The sequence below is a fragment of the Lycorma delicatula genome, chromosome 8 (assembly GCF_047948215.1).
Source record: "Lycorma delicatula isolate Av1 chromosome 8, ASM4794821v1, whole genome shotgun sequence".
Taxonomy (NCBI): Eukaryota; Metazoa; Arthropoda; class Insecta; order Hemiptera; family Fulgoridae; genus Lycorma; species Lycorma delicatula.
In genome coordinates, this window is record NC_134462.1 from 90,089,031 (window position 1) to 90,112,192 (window position 23,162).

The following is a 23,162-nucleotide window of genomic DNA, read 5'->3' on the forward strand; positions in this document are numbered from 1 at the left end:
ATTTCACCGCATATCAGAGAAATTCATAACCTAACTGTAAAAAAAAGTCAGCAAGCACCTTCATAATTAAACTTTTTTCCTATTTTAAAACCGACTAACTTTTCACAACAAATACAATTGCCACTCATTAACAAACACACCTTAAGAAAATTTGTATTATTTAATAATAATAAATATACATTTTTTTTTCACTAAAGTTAATTTTGTTTACTTAAATGTTTTTTTCCCTATATATATATATATATATATATATATATATAAATACTTATATATATACTTTTTATACATTCATTTTATGAGCCGAACAAGTTTATAAACTTTTTTTTATATTTAAATGACATTTAAATATATAAATAATATATTACAAACCAACAATTCTAAATTAACAGAACACCATATAATATTTAATTTTAAAAAAATAATCAGGTTAATGTGCGCTTTTGAATTGAAACACTAATTATTTAATACAATTAAAATAATAATGTTTAAGGTGAACTGTAAGAAAGAGGATATAATTCAATACATACAAGAAAAAGAAAAATGTTTTTAAGATCTGAACTCTACTATAAAAGGTGATAGGTGAGAAATAATTAACAATATTACATTTTTTTTTTTAAATAGATGTAATGTACACAGTAATAATTCACATACAAGCACAAGCATACAAATACGAACAACATTGTACTTGTCTTTTTTTTATATTTTTTATTATTTTTAACGTACGGTATATTTATATTGGTTTTTAAAACAACATATAATTTTTGTACTGAAAAATATTTCCTTAGCATACTTATATTTTATTTACTATTTATTTTCATTATTTATAATATATATATATTTTTTATGAAGCAAAGGCACTCATTAGTTAGGTTTCATACTCTAAAAGTACACATAAACCTCTTTCTACTACATGATGAACTGATTAACAATAACAATTTATTAATAACACTCGAAGAACAACTTATGCAATGGTAGTAGTACTTCTTCAACCTACACCATAATTTATTGCACTACGTTGATGATGATGATGATGTGATGATCGTCGCGCATCATGAGATCCATCGCCAACGCACAAGTTGATTCTTATCCACTCAACATATAAACTCAAAATGGTTACACAATAACACAATCGTGGCTCTCCTGTCAACATAATAAATAAATTCTTACATGTAATTTAAATTAACACATTTATTTTTATAATTTTTAAAGAAAAAGAAAGATTAATGACGACTAGGAATGAAGGACAATTAGTTATGAATCAGTCTGATACTAAATTCAGTGAAGTTTTACTTAATTACACTTTGATTCTTGGTTAACTGAAACTTCAATGTTGCGTCATTATAAGGTGTACAGTACTCTAAAGGAAGTAAAATAACAAAAATTTTAGTTATTATGATGCCAACAGAGTATGGCAGGCAAACCAGAATAATGCAAAGAAATTATTAAAATTTTTTTTTAAACATATGAATAATTTTTTCAGATTAAATCCAAAAGAAGTACTACAAGTCTTTAAGCAGTACACTGTTTAGATGTTTAGAGAATTTAAATTTTAAACAAGCAAGTTTTGCAGAAGAGAATACAAGGCTCATTTGCAGCAAATGTTTTCTGGAAATCAGGATATGGAACAAAAATTTATTATTTCTCATGTAAATTGCCCAAAAGTCTTTTTTCCTAGGGTTGTGTATGAAGTATATCTAATGTCTTCAATAAATACTAATTTCATATGAAGCTACTGCTACTATACAGATGCTTTTATGGCAATAATTTTTTTCTCTCTTATTTATAAGCTAACATCAATGCAGACTTTAATTTTTTTCTTAATTTCATTTTTAAAATTCAAAACACTCACACATAACATAGAAAACGCTGTATAAAAGGAAATATATATAAAGTCTATCTTGATTACAGACTGAGAAAACTTGCAGTAAGTTAACACTACACAGTAGAGGAAGTAGACTTCCCTTTTACGGCAAAGAGCAAAATAATGATTACAGAAAAAAATAAATGAATGAAAAACCAGTTAAGAAAGAGTTAATTAAAACAACATGAAATCAAGGTATTCCTGCTAATCAACTAACTTCGATTTAAGACTATAGTTATTCAAAGAAGATTCAGTCTATGTATTATTTCAAATAGTTAAAACTTTATGGTACAATTTAATAAACTGTACTGTCAATTTCATGACAGTAATGAATTTATTATAAATAGGCAAGTAGGAAATTCATTCAACTCCAGTTTTATGAAAAAAGAAGTTCATATAGAGGAATATAAAGTTTACAAAAACACATAAATTAACTATATGATTTGAGATCAAGAGGCTAAGCTCATTCACTAAGTATTAGGCTCCAGGTTAGGCTTTTAGTACAACAGTACCCGCTCTTTTTCTGTTTAGCCTCTGGAACCACCTAAAATTATTACTTCAGAGGATGAATGAGAATAATATGTATGAATGTAAATGAAGTGTAGTCTTGTACAGTCTCAGGTTGACCATTCCTGAGATATGTGGAAACCAAACCACCAAAGAACAATGGTATTCAGGATTTAATATTCAAATCGATACAAAAGTAATCAACTGCCTGTACTAGGATATGAACCTTAGAACTCTCTTATTTCAAAATCAGCTGATTTCAATGACAAGTTCATCACTAGACCAACCCAGTCACTAGTACCCCCACTAGATAGAGAAAAGAATCCCTAGAACAGTTTGTAAGGTGTGATGCCCCACGAAACTATACATATAAAAAGTGTGCAGTAGCACATCTAAAGATTCCCATGGATAAAAGTGAATCTAGGCAGTCACAACTACATCTGCAGCAGACGAAGGAATAGTAGTTAGTAAGAAAGGGATTAACTATCTCCAAAGAGATCACAAAACAAGGCAAAAAATCTTTCCCAAAAAGGATACCTTTAAGGTTCCTACCAGGCAGTGGGCAACTCTACTGTCCCCCTTCCCCAGAGATTGGATGGTATGAGAGCAAAAAGTAATGATAAATAATTACAATTGACCGGGTCAATATACGCTGCAACAAATTATTTTTCCTCCAGATACTACATAGCCAATGATAATGGGCTCAACAGTAACAACAGGCTCGGACTCATTTATGAAAACCTATACCATTCCTGGATTTGTGTGACATATTTAACTATTTCAGTACCTGAAGTTTAAAACTGTCTAACCAGAACCCAATGGAGTATAAAAATCTAGCTAAGTTATATTTATTAATTTATTCTTTAACAACAGACAGATTTTAAAATTTTTTTTGCAATAAGGATCTGACGTGGGCCGGTGATTGTCCACGCTGATCCACGTATAACTAAATAAGCTTCATAATCTATTTATTTAAATAGTAACAAGTGGAAATTTTACAAATGTTTATACTGGTCATGAAAGATGAAATTTAAGTTACATTCAATCTTTGTGTAAATTTAATTACATGTATATATGCTACCTTTCACTATAACAATAATTTTATATTAAATATATATGAAAGGAAACAATATCAACAGTTTATGTTCATTCATCTTATACATAAAATAAAAAGGTATGCAAAAGTCTCTGGATTTCAAGAGCAAGTGAAGTTCCCGGTAAAAAAAAGGTGAATTTCTGGCAACAACCTCTAACTCTGACAAAACTGTGGATCTGGCTTTTTTTAGTCAGGTTCATGGGTAGTGAGACATAGAGAAACATTAAAAACAGGTGAATATAGAATATTTTAGTTTAATATCATCTTACCTACATCTATAACACTGATATTCACTCTATGAAGAGTATAAATGGAACAATACTTTTGCATTATGACTTCTATTAAGCTCATTGGCTGCTGCTAGAGTCAAATTGTCAGTTTTATAGATAATCAAAAAAATTTTAACTAATTCATTTCAATATCTTCTGAATAGTACTGATAACATTTTTTAAAATCATATTTTCATTAAAATAATCCCTATAAGCAGAGATGGACATATAAATGTGTCTGGCACTGCTGCCACTGAGCCACCTCCATGAGGCCCATTACCAAAAACCGAGCAAACAGATAAGAAATTTGACAAAATTGATACTCCATGTTTAGTGGCCGCAGAAAAAATTTCCACCATCAAAAATTTGCCGCCATAGGCTACAGCCTAGCTAGCCTATATAGAAATTCACCAAAAATCACAAATATCAATTGATATGTTAATTTTTAATAAAATCATCAGAATGTAGAAAACATGAATGAAATTATGCCATATAATTTGTTTTTGTTTTTTTTAATTTTAAACTTTTAATTAAGAAAAAAGATACAATACTTACTTGTGAGGTTATTTACGCTTAGCATGTAACATTTCCATGAGTAATGTCTGTGTTGGTGCACCTCCAGAACAATGCCTAACATAAAGATGTTCTTCTCCTCGGCTTGCTAATTCATGGATTTCTGGCATAATATTTAGCAATTTGCCAAACTTATCCTGTAATAAAAAATTAAAGCCATCATATTAAAAGCATCTACAAAAGCATAACAGCATATAATTTTTAAAAAAAGAAGAAAAAGTAATAATAAAAATAACGAAAATCGGAAGTCTATGTTAACATCTTTTGTATCTCATTCGGCTCAATTATAAGTAACTTCAAAATCAAATCATAGCTAACACGGAAACACTATAATGCAAATCACTTTTACCAGAAGTGATTAAAGCAAGGTAAACAAAGAGGTGATGGTTCTGGTTGGAATCTTAAGGTTCCTGACCTCAATCTGCTCACCAAACTGATCTGGTTTCGCAATTAGAGATAAAAAATTAAATTAATACCACATCTTTTAAATAAATTAGTAAAAAATTGACAACCTTCACTTAAATCCTTTCTCTTCATTATTATCTACAAATAAACACAGAATTGTGAGAATTTTAACAGAATCAAATCTAAATCATAGACTATTAAATTATTGCACTACCACTGCATATCCTGTTGTAAGCCAAATGATGTTTCAGTTAAATCTAAATCAGTATTTTTATGTTTTTTTTTGTTTTTTTTTTACTGTTATATGTTTACATTTATCATATTTAAATTTTTTTTATGAGTACACATTTCTTATATAAACAGGAGTAGAGAATTAGTTAACCAAAAGCACTAATTAGAAATTCTTAAATAACTAAACTTGCAAGTGCACTGAAAAAAATATTTGTAAATACAAAATTCATAATTTGAAATAATACAGATTACAACCAAAACAATAAAAAAGAAGGTATTCTGTATGAGATACAGTAATTATAATTACATATAGCAAGTTAAATTAATTAGGCATTTATATTTTTCTGTTATCAATGTCATTGATGAGTGAACGTATCTCAAAACATTATTATATATTGGCAGTGTAATTCAGTAGCAGATGGGCACTAGTCTGTTTACACAGACTAACATGTTCAATACTGCTGATATGAAATATAAAACACTGATTTCCTTTTGCGAGTGTGGTGAAAATCAAACTGTTAAACACATCACAGAAGTTTGCCCTAGGACAGCTTATGAAGGGACTCCTGAAGATTTCCTACGACGATTCCAGAATCAATAGCTTATATTAATTTGTTAGATGTTTGTTTGTAATCTTTGACAGTCATTGGTGTTGTGTGTTGGTGCCATACGCTAAATAAATAAATAAGTTGTGGTATTATAAAAATAAATGGAAATTAACACCTACAGCTTATTTACTTGATGGTGTGAATATTTAGTTGAATTTCACAATTTTCTTCATTTCCTTTCTCTTCTGTTTTATTTTCCAACAGAATGCTTTCAAAGATGATAGCCAAATGCTGTCAAAGTAGCAGAGCATCATCCATCCCTACATAAAATCCAACAGAATACTGAACCATTTGATCCAATCACTTAATGAACTTCTTCATGATAAGTATAATGTCTTCTTCATTATAAGTATTGTTTGTTTCTGGGTTCAGACAAAGGCCAGCATGTCAAAATATATTTTTTACCAGTATATTTTCCCATGACTTTTGCAACAGGCAAACTGCATCATATAATCTTTTTTTTTTTGGTGAATCTTCAAAACGTCTTAACATTTTACAGCAATTTGGTACATTGGTAGAGTACTTTTATTACTGACTGGAAAGAAAATTATTTTAATTTTTTTTTTTAATCAAGTGAATCAAAATGCACCGCAAATTACCATCAGTAACAACATTTTCCAATCAATCTTTCTTAACATGTTTGCTGCAGCGGATAAAATAGAGAACTAAACCATCTTGCTATATGGGCAACTATGATGACATGTAGTGAATGATGCCAATATACCAGAACCCACTATGCATTCTGGCATATTGGCCCATCCTGAGGTTTTATACTGCATGTGTAGATTTTATACAGATTTACTCTATATGCTGAACTGTTAACTTTGGATTTTTTGTTCAGTACAAATTTGTGCCATACCGCATATGATGTTTTTTAATCTCTTTCTAACAATTTTATTTCTTTATATTTTTATCACAAGTTGTTCAATAAATTATTCAATAAAACATTCATAATATTACTTAATCTTATTAACACTGGTCTTTATTAATAAATTAATTATATTAAGTCACCTAATCCATTAATCACTGTTTTGATTTGTCATCATTCCTACATGAAATATATATATGTTGAAATATTTTTCTTTAAAAAAACATCCATTCAAATGTATATTTTAATAATATAAACACTAGACGAAACATAAAATTTATTTCCAAATAATTGGATCTGAATCACTTCATATAAAATGTTTATATGCTTGCTTGTAAGCATCATCCAAATTATTAAATAATTAATAAATTGATTTATTTTTGACCTAATTATGAATAAACACTAAATAAGAATATGTATAAAAGAACTGTTTCATCTACAGTTAGTTCACATGTTTTCTGAGAGATATCGTAGTCTATAAAATCGTTTTAAAAGATATTTTTAGTTATAAAGAAAAATAAAATATTCGTTACAAATGGCACATTATGTGCCATAAAGCACAGTTCCCAAGTACAATACGGCAACAATGAGGCCCGTACAGCACGAGAGTTAAGTTAAATAACTTACAATTTTGCTCAGTACTGGAATTACGCATATGAAGACAAGCACACAGCAACTCCCTATTACGGCACATATATGTGCCGTACCGCAGCAAACCTGTTAATTCATCATTCCGTGAATGCATTTCTTTATACAAAAAATGTCAGACTCATCCATGCTGATTTATCATTGATACTTTTATGTTTTTGAAACATCTTTGCTTCTTTCACTCACCAATTACTAATATCGGACACTTTCCTGTTCCTAATATGCTGGTAGAGCCTAAAGCAGGGACTTGTTCCTTTGACATTTCTGTCAATCCATTTTTTATCTTAAAATTAAAAATTTTTAATTGGAAACAATTTATAAAATATTACAGTTTCATCATCATATCTAAAATTCACCTTTCTTAAAACTTTTACTTAAACCCTACATAAATTTTAATTAGCTATTTGTAGAATTTAAATCAACATCCTTAGCATAATCACTTATTTTTTCAAATAGTGTGACACTGATTGAATGTTTTCCAGTTAACTGCCAGAATAAAATTCAGAAACCCAAATTTTTTTTGGGAAAATTCACCTTTCATTTTTGCCAAAACACTAATTATAAATGACTCAAGAATTGTAATTTATCTCTTTATTCAGGTACATGGAAAATGAAGAACGTTTGTTAACTTTAAATGAAAGAAACACTGATTTCTCAAGGGTAGATGGTAAGTGAATAAGAAATTTAATTAGTGATTATATCACCAAAGTTCATTTAGTCTTGTGATTAATGTATCTATCTTAACAATAATACTGATCGAAGAACACCATATTTCTTAATTTCTTAGGTGGGCCTATCTTTACAAAAAAAAAACCAAAAACTTTTCTTGATTAGTGAACTTCATTTCAAAATACAATTGAAATATAATACAGCATCATATTTAAAATAAATTTCATATTTTACAATTTAAATTTTACAATCTGTTTAATTGAAGACAAATCTGATCATATGGGATAAATACCATTACAACATTCTCAGGGACAAAAATACATTCGTGAAAACAAGGCTTTTATTATTGTAACAAAATGTTAATGCTTTTATTATTCACTACCCCTAATTTTAGTCCCATAAACAAAAATAAAGTTACAGAAAAAATAATTACCTGATGGGCAGTAAAGTATCACTACTGCATATAGATTAATGTAATTCTATCTGCCATAATATTTGTGTTATGATTTTATCTGCTATACATTGCTTAATATAAAATGTGGAGGGACCAATAAATAATACTGCAAGAGAGAGTAATTATCACTACAAATTGAATTACAAGATTTCACTGTATTGTATTATATTACCAACTATATTACATTAAACTTGCAAAAAAATATTACTGTAATGTGTAATATATATAAATATAAATATTTACATAAAATATTAATATTTTTTAATATTTGCACATATTAAAAAACCAGAAAAATTATTACATTTTATTTAGTTACAGAGTGGCTTATGAATTTTACCAAAACCCGTAAAGTAAACGCATGTGAAGTTTTATAAAATAGTTATTTTTTAAATATATAAAAAAATAATTGTAAATGAAAATTAAGTAAAAAAAAAGAATGTTAAATATTAAAAAAGATATGGATGGATGGCTTTGTTGGGAAAGAACTATAAAAATAAAACAATACACAACTAAAACCAGGAAAGATGACAATTACTCTATCAAAACCAGAGTAAAAAAACAAATAAATAAATGTTATAATTATCGAGTTAAATTGAGTATGAGAACATAATATATAAAAACAATGAAATGGATTGTAGAGTAATTAATTAGTTTCAAGAAATAAAAAAATATATTTTAACTGAGATAATAATCTGTTTATATCAATTAACATAAAATTATCTGAAGAAACTTTTCTCATAATATCCTCAAAATTCAACATGTATAATAATAAATTGTAATTATTGGTCATGCAGTAATCAAACTTTTCATTAAACACATTTTTTTTTAAAATGGTACAAAGAAGTTACATTTTTATGCATTTCAAAGTTCTAATTCCTATTTGATAAAAATTTGTGAGCACCACTGCATACAGAATGTTCTGTATGCAGTGGTGCATACAGAACAATTGCATGATACTAACTTGGAACATTTGAGAATGATCCATGAAGTAGTGCAGAAGCAACACAGTTTACACAGGGACATCATATCTTAAAGTGTAACAGGTTGCCTTGAGCTTATATCTAACTGTTAACTATAATAGTCAGCATTTACTGTTGGTTAACTATGAATAAAATTAACACACACAACCTGCTTGGGCTGGCAACTAGGAGGAAGATCAGTAATCGATAACCAAATGTACCCTCCAGTGGACTGGGTTCACCATTCATACCACCTCATTTCAACTGTAATCCAACATCACTAATCACATGAAAAAATGTCATTTTAAAGTCCATTCTCCTCTGTTTCATAATGATTCAATATTTAAGAAATTCCAACATAAGCATCCCTCTGATATTACTTTTGCTAATGCTATTCCTTTTTCCAATTTCTTTGCATATTTCACCCACATTAACTACCAATAAACTTCAATAACATCTCACATTGATCAAATGCCAATAAGCATAATACTAATCTTAAAGTACCAGACACGCATCAAGTATTATAAGCATTACAGTCATCAACAAATGATTTGCAATTTGTAATATTTGAGATTTGAATCTTTTACATTCACTCTAAACTACACTTACAAAAAAATTGGTCAGTTTTAAATTTTCTTAAGTTAAAGGTTTTATTGGAATGTGTTATGCAAAAATTCAAGATACAACTCACTTTCTCAGTGGGGCATTTATTCAATAAATGCAAGATAAGGAGGGAATCTAACCAAATCATCTCCCTTTGAACTCAACCGTTCCACTCATTCAGTAATATAAAACAAAGATCGATTTATATTTGATTGACCTTCAATATATTTTTTTAAAAGAAAAAAGTAAATGCATCTATAATGTCGCTTTACACATTTTCTTTTCCCTCCGCTATAATTTTTATCATTCTCTATAACTGATAAACATTCTGTTAAGAATTCTCAGCAAGAAGCTGACTTTTTTTACCTTTCTCATTAAAATACATAAACAAATGCATAAAATTTAACAAAAAGGAGCCTTCATTTTCCGAAAAAATGTATTTCTTCCATGGCTTTTTTTAAATTTGAAAAAAATATATTCAAGAAAATCATGAAAGTCTAACACACCTAGATAACACTAAAAAGATAGTAGAAAGGAACTTAGAGAATGAAAAATAAAAGGTCTCAAAATAAATACATATATAAGTATGTTTTTTACACATACATCTGTAAAACACTAGGCTTAAAACACAATGAAACAGTTTTTATATATCTACAGCAGTCTTAATTGAAAAGTAAACAGATGAATATATAAATCTGGCACTATCAATAAGACTGTTATATGATGACGAACTATAATGCAAAGTACAGATAAAATAATAAAAAAAAGAAAAGATTTGTTCATTATAGTGTTTACATTAAAATATAGGACATAGTACTGGAACATTATCTCCAGTAGAGTTCGACACATTACTCCATTTATAAAATAAGCAGGCCTCAGTCAGTTAAGATAACACCAGTAGCAGAAATTAAATGACCTAAATACTACAAAAATTATCAAATACTAGCTTAAGATAAATAATAATAATAACAATAGTAATAAAAAACTAATAAAATTAACTCAGATAATATCATTAATGTAACTTAACATTTTCTTTAATGAGATTACTTATACTGTAATGCATGATAATATTATAACAAAAAATAAAACTTTATCATCTCCCATTATTATTATTATTACATTATTTTTTGCATAATACAACAGAGAGTTGATGAACATTTTCGAAACAGAAAGAGACCGAAAGAGACATTTTGATACAGTTTATTCACACCTGTAAACATATTTGAAACAGAAATAAAAAAAGTTAATAATAATGTAAATTTAAACAAATAGCAATGTATAAATAAACATTATATTAAAAACTGGAAACAATACAGTACATTTTTCATAAAAAATATTTTTATATAAATAAATAATATTTTTCATAAAAATAAATACAGTAACATAATATTTTTCATAAAAAAACATATAGTAACATGATAGTCTAAAAAGTATTGAGCCTTTTGCATATGAGATAGTGTTAGTGTATTATGGCAAAAATCAAAGAAGACCAGCATGTAAGTAGTCAGGAAATCGTCAATGACCTAAACATCTATCGCCACACAGTGTTAAACCATTTTGAGAAAGCTGGATACAAAAAGAAACTCGATGTTTGGGTCCCACATGATCTGACTCAGAAAAATTTACTCTACTGAATTTTTCTGGGAATCCCTTCTGAAATGTAATGAAATCGAGTGTTTCTGAAGCAGTTGATGGCGAGTGATGAAAACTGGATAACCTACAATAATGTATGAAGAAGATCATGGTCGAAGCAAGGAGAAGCTCCACAGTCTGCGGTAAAGACAATATTGATGACTAGGAAGGCTGTGCTGTGTGTTTGCTGGGATGGTAAGGGCATCGTGCACCATGAGCTGCTGCCACCAGGTAGAACGATAAACACATGCCTAAACTGTCACAATTAGCACATTTGCACCTAGCAATTTAAAAGAAACAGACTGAACTGGTCAACAGAAAGGGTGTCACATACTGCTCTGATAACAGATCTCTCTGTTTTTTTTCTATTTAGCCTCCAGAACCACTATACGGTATTACTTCAGAGGATGAATGAGAGTAATATATATGAATGTAAATGAAATGTAGTCTTACACAGTCTCAGGTCGAATATTCCTGAGATGTGTGGTTAATTGAAAGACAACCACCAAAGAACACCGGTATCCACAAACTCGTATTCAAATCCTTATAAAACTAACTGCCTTTACTAGGATTTGAACCTTAGTAATCTCGAATTCAATATCAGCTAATTTGTGATAACAAGTTCACCACTAGACCAACCTGGTAGTTGCTAACAGACCACATACATCTTTAACGACCAGTCAGAGAGTCAGAGAACTTGACTGGGAGGTTTCAATGCATCGCCCACCGTATGGCCCGGACCTGACATGTAAGACCATTATTTGTTTCGATCTCTGCGGAACACCCAGACTGGTATTAAGTTCAAGATTATGGTGTTTCCAAAAAAATGGCTGAAATTCATCAAAAAAAAAAAAAAGGTGCATATATGGTCTCATAATGTTATTTTCCAATAACCATAAATATATTCTCAATTTTGACCTCCAAAGGCTCAATATGTTTTAGACAACCAAATGTAGTGTATTATATGAGTTATGAATAGTATCAAATTTTATATTCTCCTTAACTTTACATGAGATTAAAATAGTGATAAACATAAAATACGAGAGTTTTTTTTCAAGGTCTGATCGGTCGCAAAATAAAAACCCGTGCAAAAATCAGATGAACCTTTGCGCATATGTGTTGCGCAGCGTCTCTAGTATGGCTTTCAATCATGCTGCGTCACTTCGTTTAGTTCTGAACATAGCTAGCACGTAAACATGTCTACAACAATAGCATCTCCCGCCAAGTGTGAAGTGCGTGCGGTAATTCAATTTCTTCAGACTGAGGGGTGTAATGCAGCTGAAATTCATTGACAAATAAGTAATGTGTACGGTGAAACTTCAATGAGTGACAGCAAAGTGTGACAATGGTGTAGGAACTTTAAAGCATGACGTACAGATGTTCATGATGCAGGCGGTCAGGGAAGGAAGCGAGTGTCAACCGATGATCTCTATGAGCGAGTGGATGAGGCAATTGGAGAAAATCGTCAGTTCACAATTTCTGTATTGAGTGATTCGTTTCCTGAAATTTCAAGGTCAGCTCTCTACTCTCTCTTTCTCTAATTTCAAGGTCAGGTCCACTGTGAGTGAGAGACTTCAGTACTGCAAACTGTGTGAGAGATGGGTTCCCAAGATGCTGTCTGACCATCACAAAACAATGAGAATGGACGCCTCCCCCAAGTTTCTCCAGTGCTACCACAATGAAGAAGATTTTATGAACAAAATTGTCACAGGGGATGAGACATGGGTCCATTTCGAAACTGAAGAAACAAAAGAACAATCCAAACAGTGGATGCATTCTCATTCTCCCAGTAAACCAAAGAAGTTCAAGCGAACCTTCTCCAATAGAAAGTGTATGGCTAGTGTGTTCTGGGACCGGAATGGAGTTCTATTGGTGGAATTCATGGAACGTGGCACGACCATCACTGCAGCCTCATACTGCGTGACTCTTCAACGTCTACGAAGGGCAATTCTGAATAAGCGGAGAGGAATGTTATCATCAGGCATTGTCTTTCTCCATGACAATACTCAACCGCACACTGCAGCTGTAACAAAGAAGCTCCTGCAGCGTTTTCATTGGGAAGTGTTTGATCACCCACTATACAGCGCGGACTTGGCTCCATCCGATTTTCACCTCTTTGTTCACATGAAATGCTGGCTAGGAGGACAACATTTTGGCACAGACATCGAGTTGCAGACCAGCGTAGAAACATGGCTGAAACACAGGCGGCTCCGTTCTATGACAAGCCGCCTGTGTACCAACTTTCTTATTGGAAAGTTGATACCACACTACGACAAATGTCTAAATCAGAGTGGCGACTATGGAGAGAAATAGTGTAACTATGTAAGTACTTGTTACAAATAAAATTTTTTTTATTTTCACTGTGGTTTTAATTTCGTGACCGACCGGACCTTGAAAAAAAAATAACCCTCGTACAATAGACTCCCAGTAATAAAAATTTTGTACACATCAAAGACAGGAATAGACGGAAGTCAGTTTTACTTTCAGCTCCCTAGATATTGCTGTTGTATTCCAAGCAACTAGATTTTTGAGTATAAATATTTCTATTTCTATTGAATATATGACCGTAATATCTAAAGCTCATTACTAAACTAAATTTGTATTAAGTATACACATTTGTGTAACAGTTCAAATTCCTCATATTAAAAAGTGTTTGATATCTGTATCAATTATAATGAAATCCGAGTTATTTATATACAGTACACAAATTTTTGTTTGTTTTTCAGTCCGGTAAATATTTTTTTTAATTTAAAAAAACTATGTTTAAAGAAAAATGTTCATTCCCACAATTTGCCCCTCCTTATATATGTAAATCATAAACACAGTCTGCAATGACAGAGAATTGCATTTTGATTCACCAGATATAATTTGCTTTAAAAATATTATTTTAAAACATCCTTGCAAAATAGATGCAATCAACTAGTGATGTAGGCCCTGAGTAAGATATTTAATCGAATTTCCTTACAACCTAATTGTTAAACATCAGGAACTAAGACTGTAAAGTAGCAGCCTGAAAATTGAGAGCCTAAAACTATACTTAATAAACTGGTTATCATAGATTGATGAAGTTAAATAATACTGGATCCAGATCCATTGTGTGTTCTGGCACAATGCTCTAAAGTTGCGATAGGTTTAACTAAAATGTGTTAGAAAACAGAAAGTGGCATTCAATTTGCACATCTACAGCAGCTTAAAAATCAGTTTGAATTAAAATTCAAACTCTAAAAATTCAAACTCTAAAATTCAAATTCTACTGTACCACTTTTTGAATATATATCAAAAAGTCATCTTGTCATTTGCACTTGTCATCTGATTCTAATGAAAAATTTTCTGGAAATACAGATAAGCAAATTTTGAAAAAATGACCACCATCTGCCATGATTTTGATGTTCACACTTTCGATCAAGAGGCGAAAAAGTTTTTTCATGATATTTCTAAAATGGGAACCGATTGGATTTTAATTCAAACAGATTTTGAAGCAGTATAGATGCATAAATCCAACACCGCTTTCTGTTTTCTTCCACATTTTAGATAAACCTATCCCAATTTCTAGAGCACTGTGTTGACATATAAGTCTTAGTGTTAAGTGACTCATTACAGTCGATGCAACTTAAAACATTTACTTAAAAAAAAACCAACTCACACTTAAAGATGTAAAATAAATGAAAAAGTAATAGAAAAAAACAAGTATGTGAATTATGTGCACAATATTACACAGAGAAAAATTCAACCAGAATTTAAACACTTATTTCAGTGAAAACATTTTGTTTGGTGCAAGGAATCTTTTTATCTTATAAGATATTAAATCAACTAATTAAATTAGATAAATAATTAATTAATCAAGTAAATAAAACAATAAAAAACTGATATAAAATAGTCAAGAAGTGTGTTAGTTACACACTCAAAATTCATTCTATTGAAAACCACACTTTACACCAGATAGAAACACTCTACATCTCTCTTTGATCAACATTACACTACAAAATGTGATTTAGCTCCATATGAAAGATTAGAGTCAATAAATGATATCAAAAAATTTATAAGCAGATATAAAGATTTCACAATAATAAACAGAAATACTGTTTCGTTTCATTTTGGAACAATATATTTCTTATTTCTGATATACTCTCAATGAACAAATTTATAAAAAACACAAATAATTAAAACATATATAATTATCTGAGCATTCTTTTGTTATTAATATTAATCAATGAAGTGTGTACCAACTCATCTTTCTTTTTAACTGGTAAACTGATAAATAAGTGCAGTCAAATTAATTACATTTTTTTTAAGGCACCATCTTTATAATTAAAATTTAATTAATAATTACAAAAATTTAATATAGAAAAAAAATCACACCAGAAAAATTAAAAAAAAATTAATTAGTAATCTTAAAAAAGATTGAAATATGCCTCCGGAATATCTTTTTGTAAACATGTAGCTTCTTTATCATCACTGAGTGATGAAGGATACTTTTTTTTCATGTTGTAACATTTTGTTTTAGGGATCAAAGAAGAAATACTTTATTGCACTTTTATTTGTCTCACAGTAATATTATAAAAGCAATAAAAATAATAAAGATAATATCCATACATGCATGCCTATGATACAGCTACGATAAAGCTTGCAAAAAAAAAATAGTTAAGTACAGTCTTGCTACTGTAAGATAGTTATTATAAATAACAGAAATGGTACGTCTTTGACACTACATATGTGTATGTGTAGTAATCCCCAAAATTTGAATGCCAAAAATGCTACGATTAAGCAGCCAGAAATCTATTTATATGAATATAAAGTACAAATAGGTTTTTTAAGGAAAATTATGCATACTGATTGATAGTAGACAGCACATAATTCATCAGATCAGCAGTGAACTGTTCTGTTCAAGTACCATAACTATCATCACTCTTTCAATTAGAAGATGGATATCATTATGGACTGATAAACAGCAATGACGAGTAACCCAATCCATGTTAATCTGGTAGTGTTTTCAACTTTCATATGATAAATTCTAAGTTCAAATCTCAGTCAGGCTTGGGTTTTTTCATGTGCTACAAAATTCATTTATCAGCTCCAAAAAAAAACATAAGAATTTGCCAACAATTTGAGAATCGTAATTCAGCAATGCAATTGTTAAGATTAAATGTGAGGGGTATTTGACATGTTCATGAAAAAATAAATGATACAACTTGCCAGAAAAATTATTTTTATTTCTGAACATAACTTCCTATCAAGTCTGTACACTTAATCCAACAACGGTGAAAGAAAGGATTGCAGAAGGATTTTGTAGCATAATTTGAGCAATTCTGGTGTCACAATTACAGAATTGGTTCATTGGCTTGGTGAAAAAGAACCTTTTTTTCAGATAAGGTTGTTTTTTTCCTATTTCCTCATTTTTCAGATGCAGCAAAGATGCAAAAATATCCCCAGTTATCATTTTATCCTTCTACAAAGAGTCAATGAAAATTATTTCACGAGCATAAGTAAAGAAAGTGGGCATCACAATTACTGGTGAGAGTACATCAGTAGGTCAAGTTCAATGAACTTGGTTTTTGAATCAAATTCATTGAATATAACCCATTAAGACTGTAAACAAAGAAAGTGGCCATCACCATTCCCGCTGACAATATGGTTTCTACCCTTTTTGAACTAAGTTCATTGATTACAACCGAGTGACTTGGTTTCAAGTCACCAGTAATGTACCAAAATTTCATCAACTATTATGAAATGGCATAAAAGATCCTCTTGATAATGATGAAGAAATCCAGACTCTGCATAAAAATATCTGTTCATTCACAACATTGATCATTTGTGAGCAAACATGGCATCCATATCTTGCAGTCACCTTTTGCACGTATTCAAGTAAAATATGATGCATCTATTCATTTTAGATGGATATTGTCTTAACAATCTCAATATTTTATTCTCCATTCACCATATTATGGATTTTTTCAATATCCTCTGCAATTGTAACCTGAACAGATTATCCAGAACATCTAATGAAGTTGAACATTCTGGATATAATCACTTTGAAAATGACCAAACCACCTGTAAACTGTTCTAATCAGAAAAGCTAAATCACCAAACATTTATCCGGCCGGTTTTGTCTTTCAAAAGGTAATTTTTGATCACCTTATGAAAGTCTTTTTCATCAATTTTTCAAAAATCACAATATATGACTGCTCGATTCATGATCAATTCAAATGACTGTTAACAGTAGAATTATGAATTTATCTGATTGAAACTTGGTGTATATCACTATCAGAGTTATGGGAAATTACAAACGATCTCAACAATGTACTATGACTGCTATTTCTTGACTATGCATTTATCTTTTTCTTTTTAAATACCGGGATACCCTAACTCACAACAGACAAATGGGCATCCACTACAGTTGCTCTACACAAAAAACATTTTCAGTGGATAGTAAATACAGTCAACATTTTATTGAAATATTAAAGCTTTTTAAAATAGAAATTCTGTATTTTTAAAAATGCTGATGCAAACACAATCAACTTTACAAAAACAAACGATTTCAAATATCCCAATTTCACAACATTTACAGTAAAACAAAGATGAATTTAATAATAAAACTTTTATCTTAATTATATCAAATAAATGGCATGTTCACTGTATGCAACAGTAATAATTGAAATTAACAAAAACTACTAGATTTACTGTTAAAATAATACAAAATATATTTATATAAAACTACAAGAAATAAAACACAAAAACTGTAACAATAAAAATTAGTAAGAAGTAAGTATTAAATTGTTCATGTAATTATATTTCATAATCATGTATATTTCATAGAATTACCATCAAAACTCAATATAACATAAATTTTGAAAAATGTACAAGGATGTACGCCCAAAATATTTTTAAAAAGAATTTATTTATACTCAGTATCATTAATTTTCAAAAAACTTAAAAAAAAAATTTTGACATATCTTTGTGTTTCACATCCCTCAAACTCTAAAATCACAATCAGCTCAAAAGTTTATATATATATTTCATTTTTTTGTGGACACGGCAATTGCCGTAATTTTGCGCTAATCAAATTGTTCCTTAAATATAACTTGTCCCAAAATCTCGGTCGAGTTTGTTAATGGCCATGGATCATGGGGATGGAAATGGAGATTTTTTTTAAAAAACCAACATTACTATACATTTCTTATAACGAATAATATCCAATTCGTTTAAAGTTCTTACTATTCTTTGGATAAGGGCCTAAAACTTATGTAAGAAAAGTTTATTGATATCACTAACCACTGGCTCATGGGGTGGAAAAAATGGGGTTTTGAAGACAAAACAAATCATACATCCCTTAATAGGCACAGTAGCGAATTGGTTTAAAGTTGTTAGTTCTCTAAACAATGACTAAAACTTCTGTCTGAAACAATTTTTGATATGACCAACCCTTACAGCAAGGGATGACCAAAATGTTGCTGGAATTGTAAGATTGTCTTACATTGTTTAGCATGTCTTGTCACACGCTAAACATGTTTCACATTTTAAACATTTTTTCATGCAGCCATTGACGTATTGAATAAATTTGAAATTTTTCATAACTTTAAGGTGGAAATATTTTTATTCCCTACTTAGTACCGGTGAAATCTAACTCTGCCTTCTGGCGTGACGAAAGGGATTTTTTTGTGTTATTTTATTTTCAAGTCTCGCAGGGAAAAATTTAATAATCGACCGAAATTATTGAATAAAAATGTTGCTTAAAGCCATGTCAAGCCAAAATTGAGATTTGAACCTAAAATCTACTGTATATCTGACACACTACCTTATCAGCTAGTCAATAAAGATCAATTAAAAATAAAATTCAAGTAATAAACCGACATTTACAAAGAATAAATTTTGTATCTTTTTTAGATGAAATAATATTGGAAATATTTTTTTTTATTAAAGCAGTTTAGGGCTTTAAAAATTAAAACAAGAAAGTCTACTAATGCAAATTTTAATCATATTACATTAAAAATGTATTAAACATTCAAAAAACTTCAGTTTTTTCAGTATATCCTAATATTACATCAGCTAAATTCTTTCTGTACCTATAATCTAATGATTAAAATCAAGTACAAGTAAAATTTTAACAAGTTTATTTTTCTCACTAATAACTTTTTACTGGAGGATGTCCTCCAATCCCTTACAGGATGCATCCTGTAATATCTTGGTATTAATGAATGAACCAATAGGATACATAATGCATTTTAAATTCATTTTTCTAATTAATTAACTGTGAGAGCTGTCCAGAAAGTAACTTACGTTTTGAAATAAAAAACCAAACAAATAATCTGCCACCTTATATTTTTAGCAAAACTGTGATAACCAAGCTCCCTCCCCAATGCAATTTTATGCAGTAAACTTTGTAAAATTTGGGGGAAATGAAGCGAAAGTTCTGTAATCATAATGTGGTAATTTTCACGAATTTTATCGTTGATTGTCATCGTCAGTTCATCAGTCACAAGGCTAGGCCGACTACTGTGGCTAGGCCACATGTCCCATCATGAACATTGGTGGGACTATTTTTAAACTGAATACAACACTGCCTCACTCATTATTCCATCCCCGAACACCTCACAAAGTTGCTGATGAATTTCAATTGGTTTGAGGTTTTTTGCCAGTAAAAACCTAATCCACTGAACACATCTGACAACTCACGGGATTTTCTATTGAAGCGCACATTTCAATAATTCACAATGAACAAAGTAGAAAAATCACAGTCCACAAGCTACGACAGCTTGATGCGTACTGAGTGTAGAAATGTTTTGACACCAAGATGGCTGCTGTATCCCGACCCATCTCCATACTAAGTACAAACGTAAGTTATTTTCTGGACTGCCCTCATATAATATAATATTTATGCATATGTAATAATAATAATAATATCGAAACACAATACTTTTCAAATCTATATTAAATAAAAGACCTAAAATTATGGAAAAAACAGACTAGTTAAATTTATAATTAATATAAGAAGATCCAATATAACAAAATTCTGAAAAAGAAAAAAACAGCTAAATCGACCAAAGAGATACGTATAACAAAAAGAGGTTAACATCTTCCAACAATTAAAAAAAATAATTTATAATATTATGAATAAAAAGGGAAAGATAGACATTAAAAAATCATGTTATACACAGCATTACACAAAAGCGTTTTTCTATTGTTACATAAAACAAAACTAGGATTCTGAGTCAATATAAAAAATTTATATTATAGAGAAATTCAGAATTAATTTTGCTTCCAATAAACATATATTACAAAAAAAATAAAATAAAACCAGTACCTGTAATTGAGGGTAACAAGAGAGGCAGTAGTCGAGTAGAGCTTGTTGTACCTGATCATGACCTTCTAGGACATGCTTTCTATTCATTAACCCTCTAACTTCTGTTATAAACAAATGAAACAAAACAAAAAAATAAATATCAATCCATTAATTACAAAAAAATAAATAAATAAATATTAGTAATTACATAGAAAATATCTGTTTCCGCCAACACATGAATCACTTTATAAAGTAACAAATGAAAACAATCACATAAAAAAGGGGGGAAACAGTTTTTTTATTAATTTCTATTTATGTAAATTATTCGTTGTAGCTTACAGATAAATTTCAAACTAAATGAAGGGTTTTATTCATTGGGAAATCCTAGAGCTTTTCAATGAGTATATCTTTTTTTTTGATCAATATTATATTTCAGGAAAATAATTCCAGTTTCATAAACCATCTGAAACAGATTTTTTAATGAATTTTGAGTTCTGAAAACATGCTGGTTTTAACAATACAAAATCTCCATCATACGTGAGTTTATTATTTAACTTTATCATTAATTTAACTTTAACTATCATTATTAATCAGCCAAAATCATAAGCACTCAATATTTAAGTATTGGTAGCTGCTCTTGAATGGTATGTGGTTCATACTTATTATTTTATTAGTTTAAATTATCATACACAGATTAAGTAACAAGCAAACAATGCTTAATCACATTTATTGGAATAGATTAAGATTGTAGCATTTTTTTAAATTATTGCATTTTACCCTGATAAGAAAAAAGAATGAAGTAAAAATTATTTTATAAAACATTTAAACAATATAAATTACTGAATTTTACACATATAAGTGAAACAACATATAAGATAGCAAGATATAATCATTTAAATCTACCATCAAACTACAACCGCAACTCTGGTGGCATCACACTTACAGAAAAACACTAAATCGAGTGAAATAACAAAATATCTAACTTCATTTGATCATTCAGTTGTTATTTGTAAAATTCTAATGTTTCAGTACCACATAAAATTTATACCGCTGTATGAAAGTCAAAGCATTTGAAAACAATTAAAGTTAATATTCTGATATTGACATCACCCACTGGCCGACCTAAATTAATCCTAATGTAAATAGAAAATTCATGTTTCTGTCCTCAATAAGTTATCAGTATTTGGAAGGAGCAGTATAGTTTTGTAAAATTCAAGAAGCAAGCTTTCCTATTACAATTAATTAAAGCGAGCAGTTTAAAGAAAATTATAAATAAATACGATCTTAAACATAAAAATTAGTTCTGTATTAATTATGAATTTCATATTATTAAAAATTAAATCATGATACTGAAAACTGTTAATTAAAATTGTCTTAAAAACTATTAACAAATGTATTAATAACTTCATCACAAATAAATCTGTATGTACGTGTGTTATTTTAGAGAATATTGCATACTATAATAAAAAACTAAATCCTTTCTACATTATCATACTATCAAGGATTTTTTGCAATTTTATAACAAAAAACCTATCATTATAATCATATTAAGACACAATAACTAGTTACTAATAACAGCAGTAACAACATACTAGACAATAATTTACCACTTCTTTACGAAGTACAATTTTTTTTTGTACGTATATCTTGTGGTTATTTTATTTTAGTTTTATGACCTCGGACATGCTACACAAATATCTTAATGAGGAAAATGAAATGGATGAATTGTTAGGTAAAAAATAAGAAACTCTTCCTGGAAATTGAAATTGAGACTCTTTATCTTTTTATCAAATAAAAAAAAAAAAAAACATAAATAAATGTCAAACAGCCTCATAAAACATAAAAAATTTTAAATATGAAATAATTAAGCAAATTTTTCAACTGTTGTCTTTAATTTTCTTTTTTTTTCAATTAGATAGCTAGTTTTATAATTAAACATCCAAATACAATTATAAATTTAAAAGACATTTTTCACTTGTAGCAGAGGAGTTTATGATTGCCATCAAACAATAGCTACGTAGAAATCTCTTTTAAATCTAAAGGAGGTTCAGAATTTACATTTTATACTCATCAGCATACGGATCGGCTGGAACTTAATTCCTTTTTTATAATTGCTTTAGAAGTGGTTAAAAATATTAAATATTTGGATCTTACAGTGGATAAAAATCTAAAGCGGAACCAAAAGTAATATACTGAAATTCATTTCATATAAATTCTCCAAGTTGTATAAAGTACTAAAGATTTAAAAACGATGTACCTGACATTAATTCCATAAATATTTACACGTCGACTGCCATCAGAATACCCCATCACCATAACATAAGGGGCATAGTAATATCCTTATTATTATATATGTATTTTTTTAATGGATGTAATTTTCATGCATTACAAGTCCTCACTGTCTGGTACTTGCGATTATATAGGTGTGTTACAGGACATCTAGAACTTGTAAGCTTTTGCCTCTTCTAGCGCTATCAATCATTGACAGAACTATTTGTGTTA

At 29.4% G+C, this 23,162-nt stretch overlaps 1 protein-coding gene across 1 annotated transcript in view; it reads right to left on the minus strand.

The window, feature by feature from the left end:
• Positions 1–270: 270 nt before the first annotated feature.
• Positions 271–23,162, minus strand: part of ftz-f1 (ftz transcription factor 1) — a 236,387-nt gene continuing 213,495 nt past the window's right edge. The window contains exons 4-6 of the mRNA XM_075373173.1: positions 20,682–20,782; positions 4,289–4,443; positions 271–1,140 (exon numbers count right to left, since the gene is read on the minus strand). Of these exons, the coding sequence (XP_075229288.1) occupies positions 4,297–4,443; positions 20,682–20,782 (248 nt within the window). The 3' untranslated portion in view covers positions 271–1,140; positions 4,289–4,296. The remainder of the gene's footprint in view (positions 1,141–4,288; positions 4,444–20,681; positions 20,783–23,162) is intronic.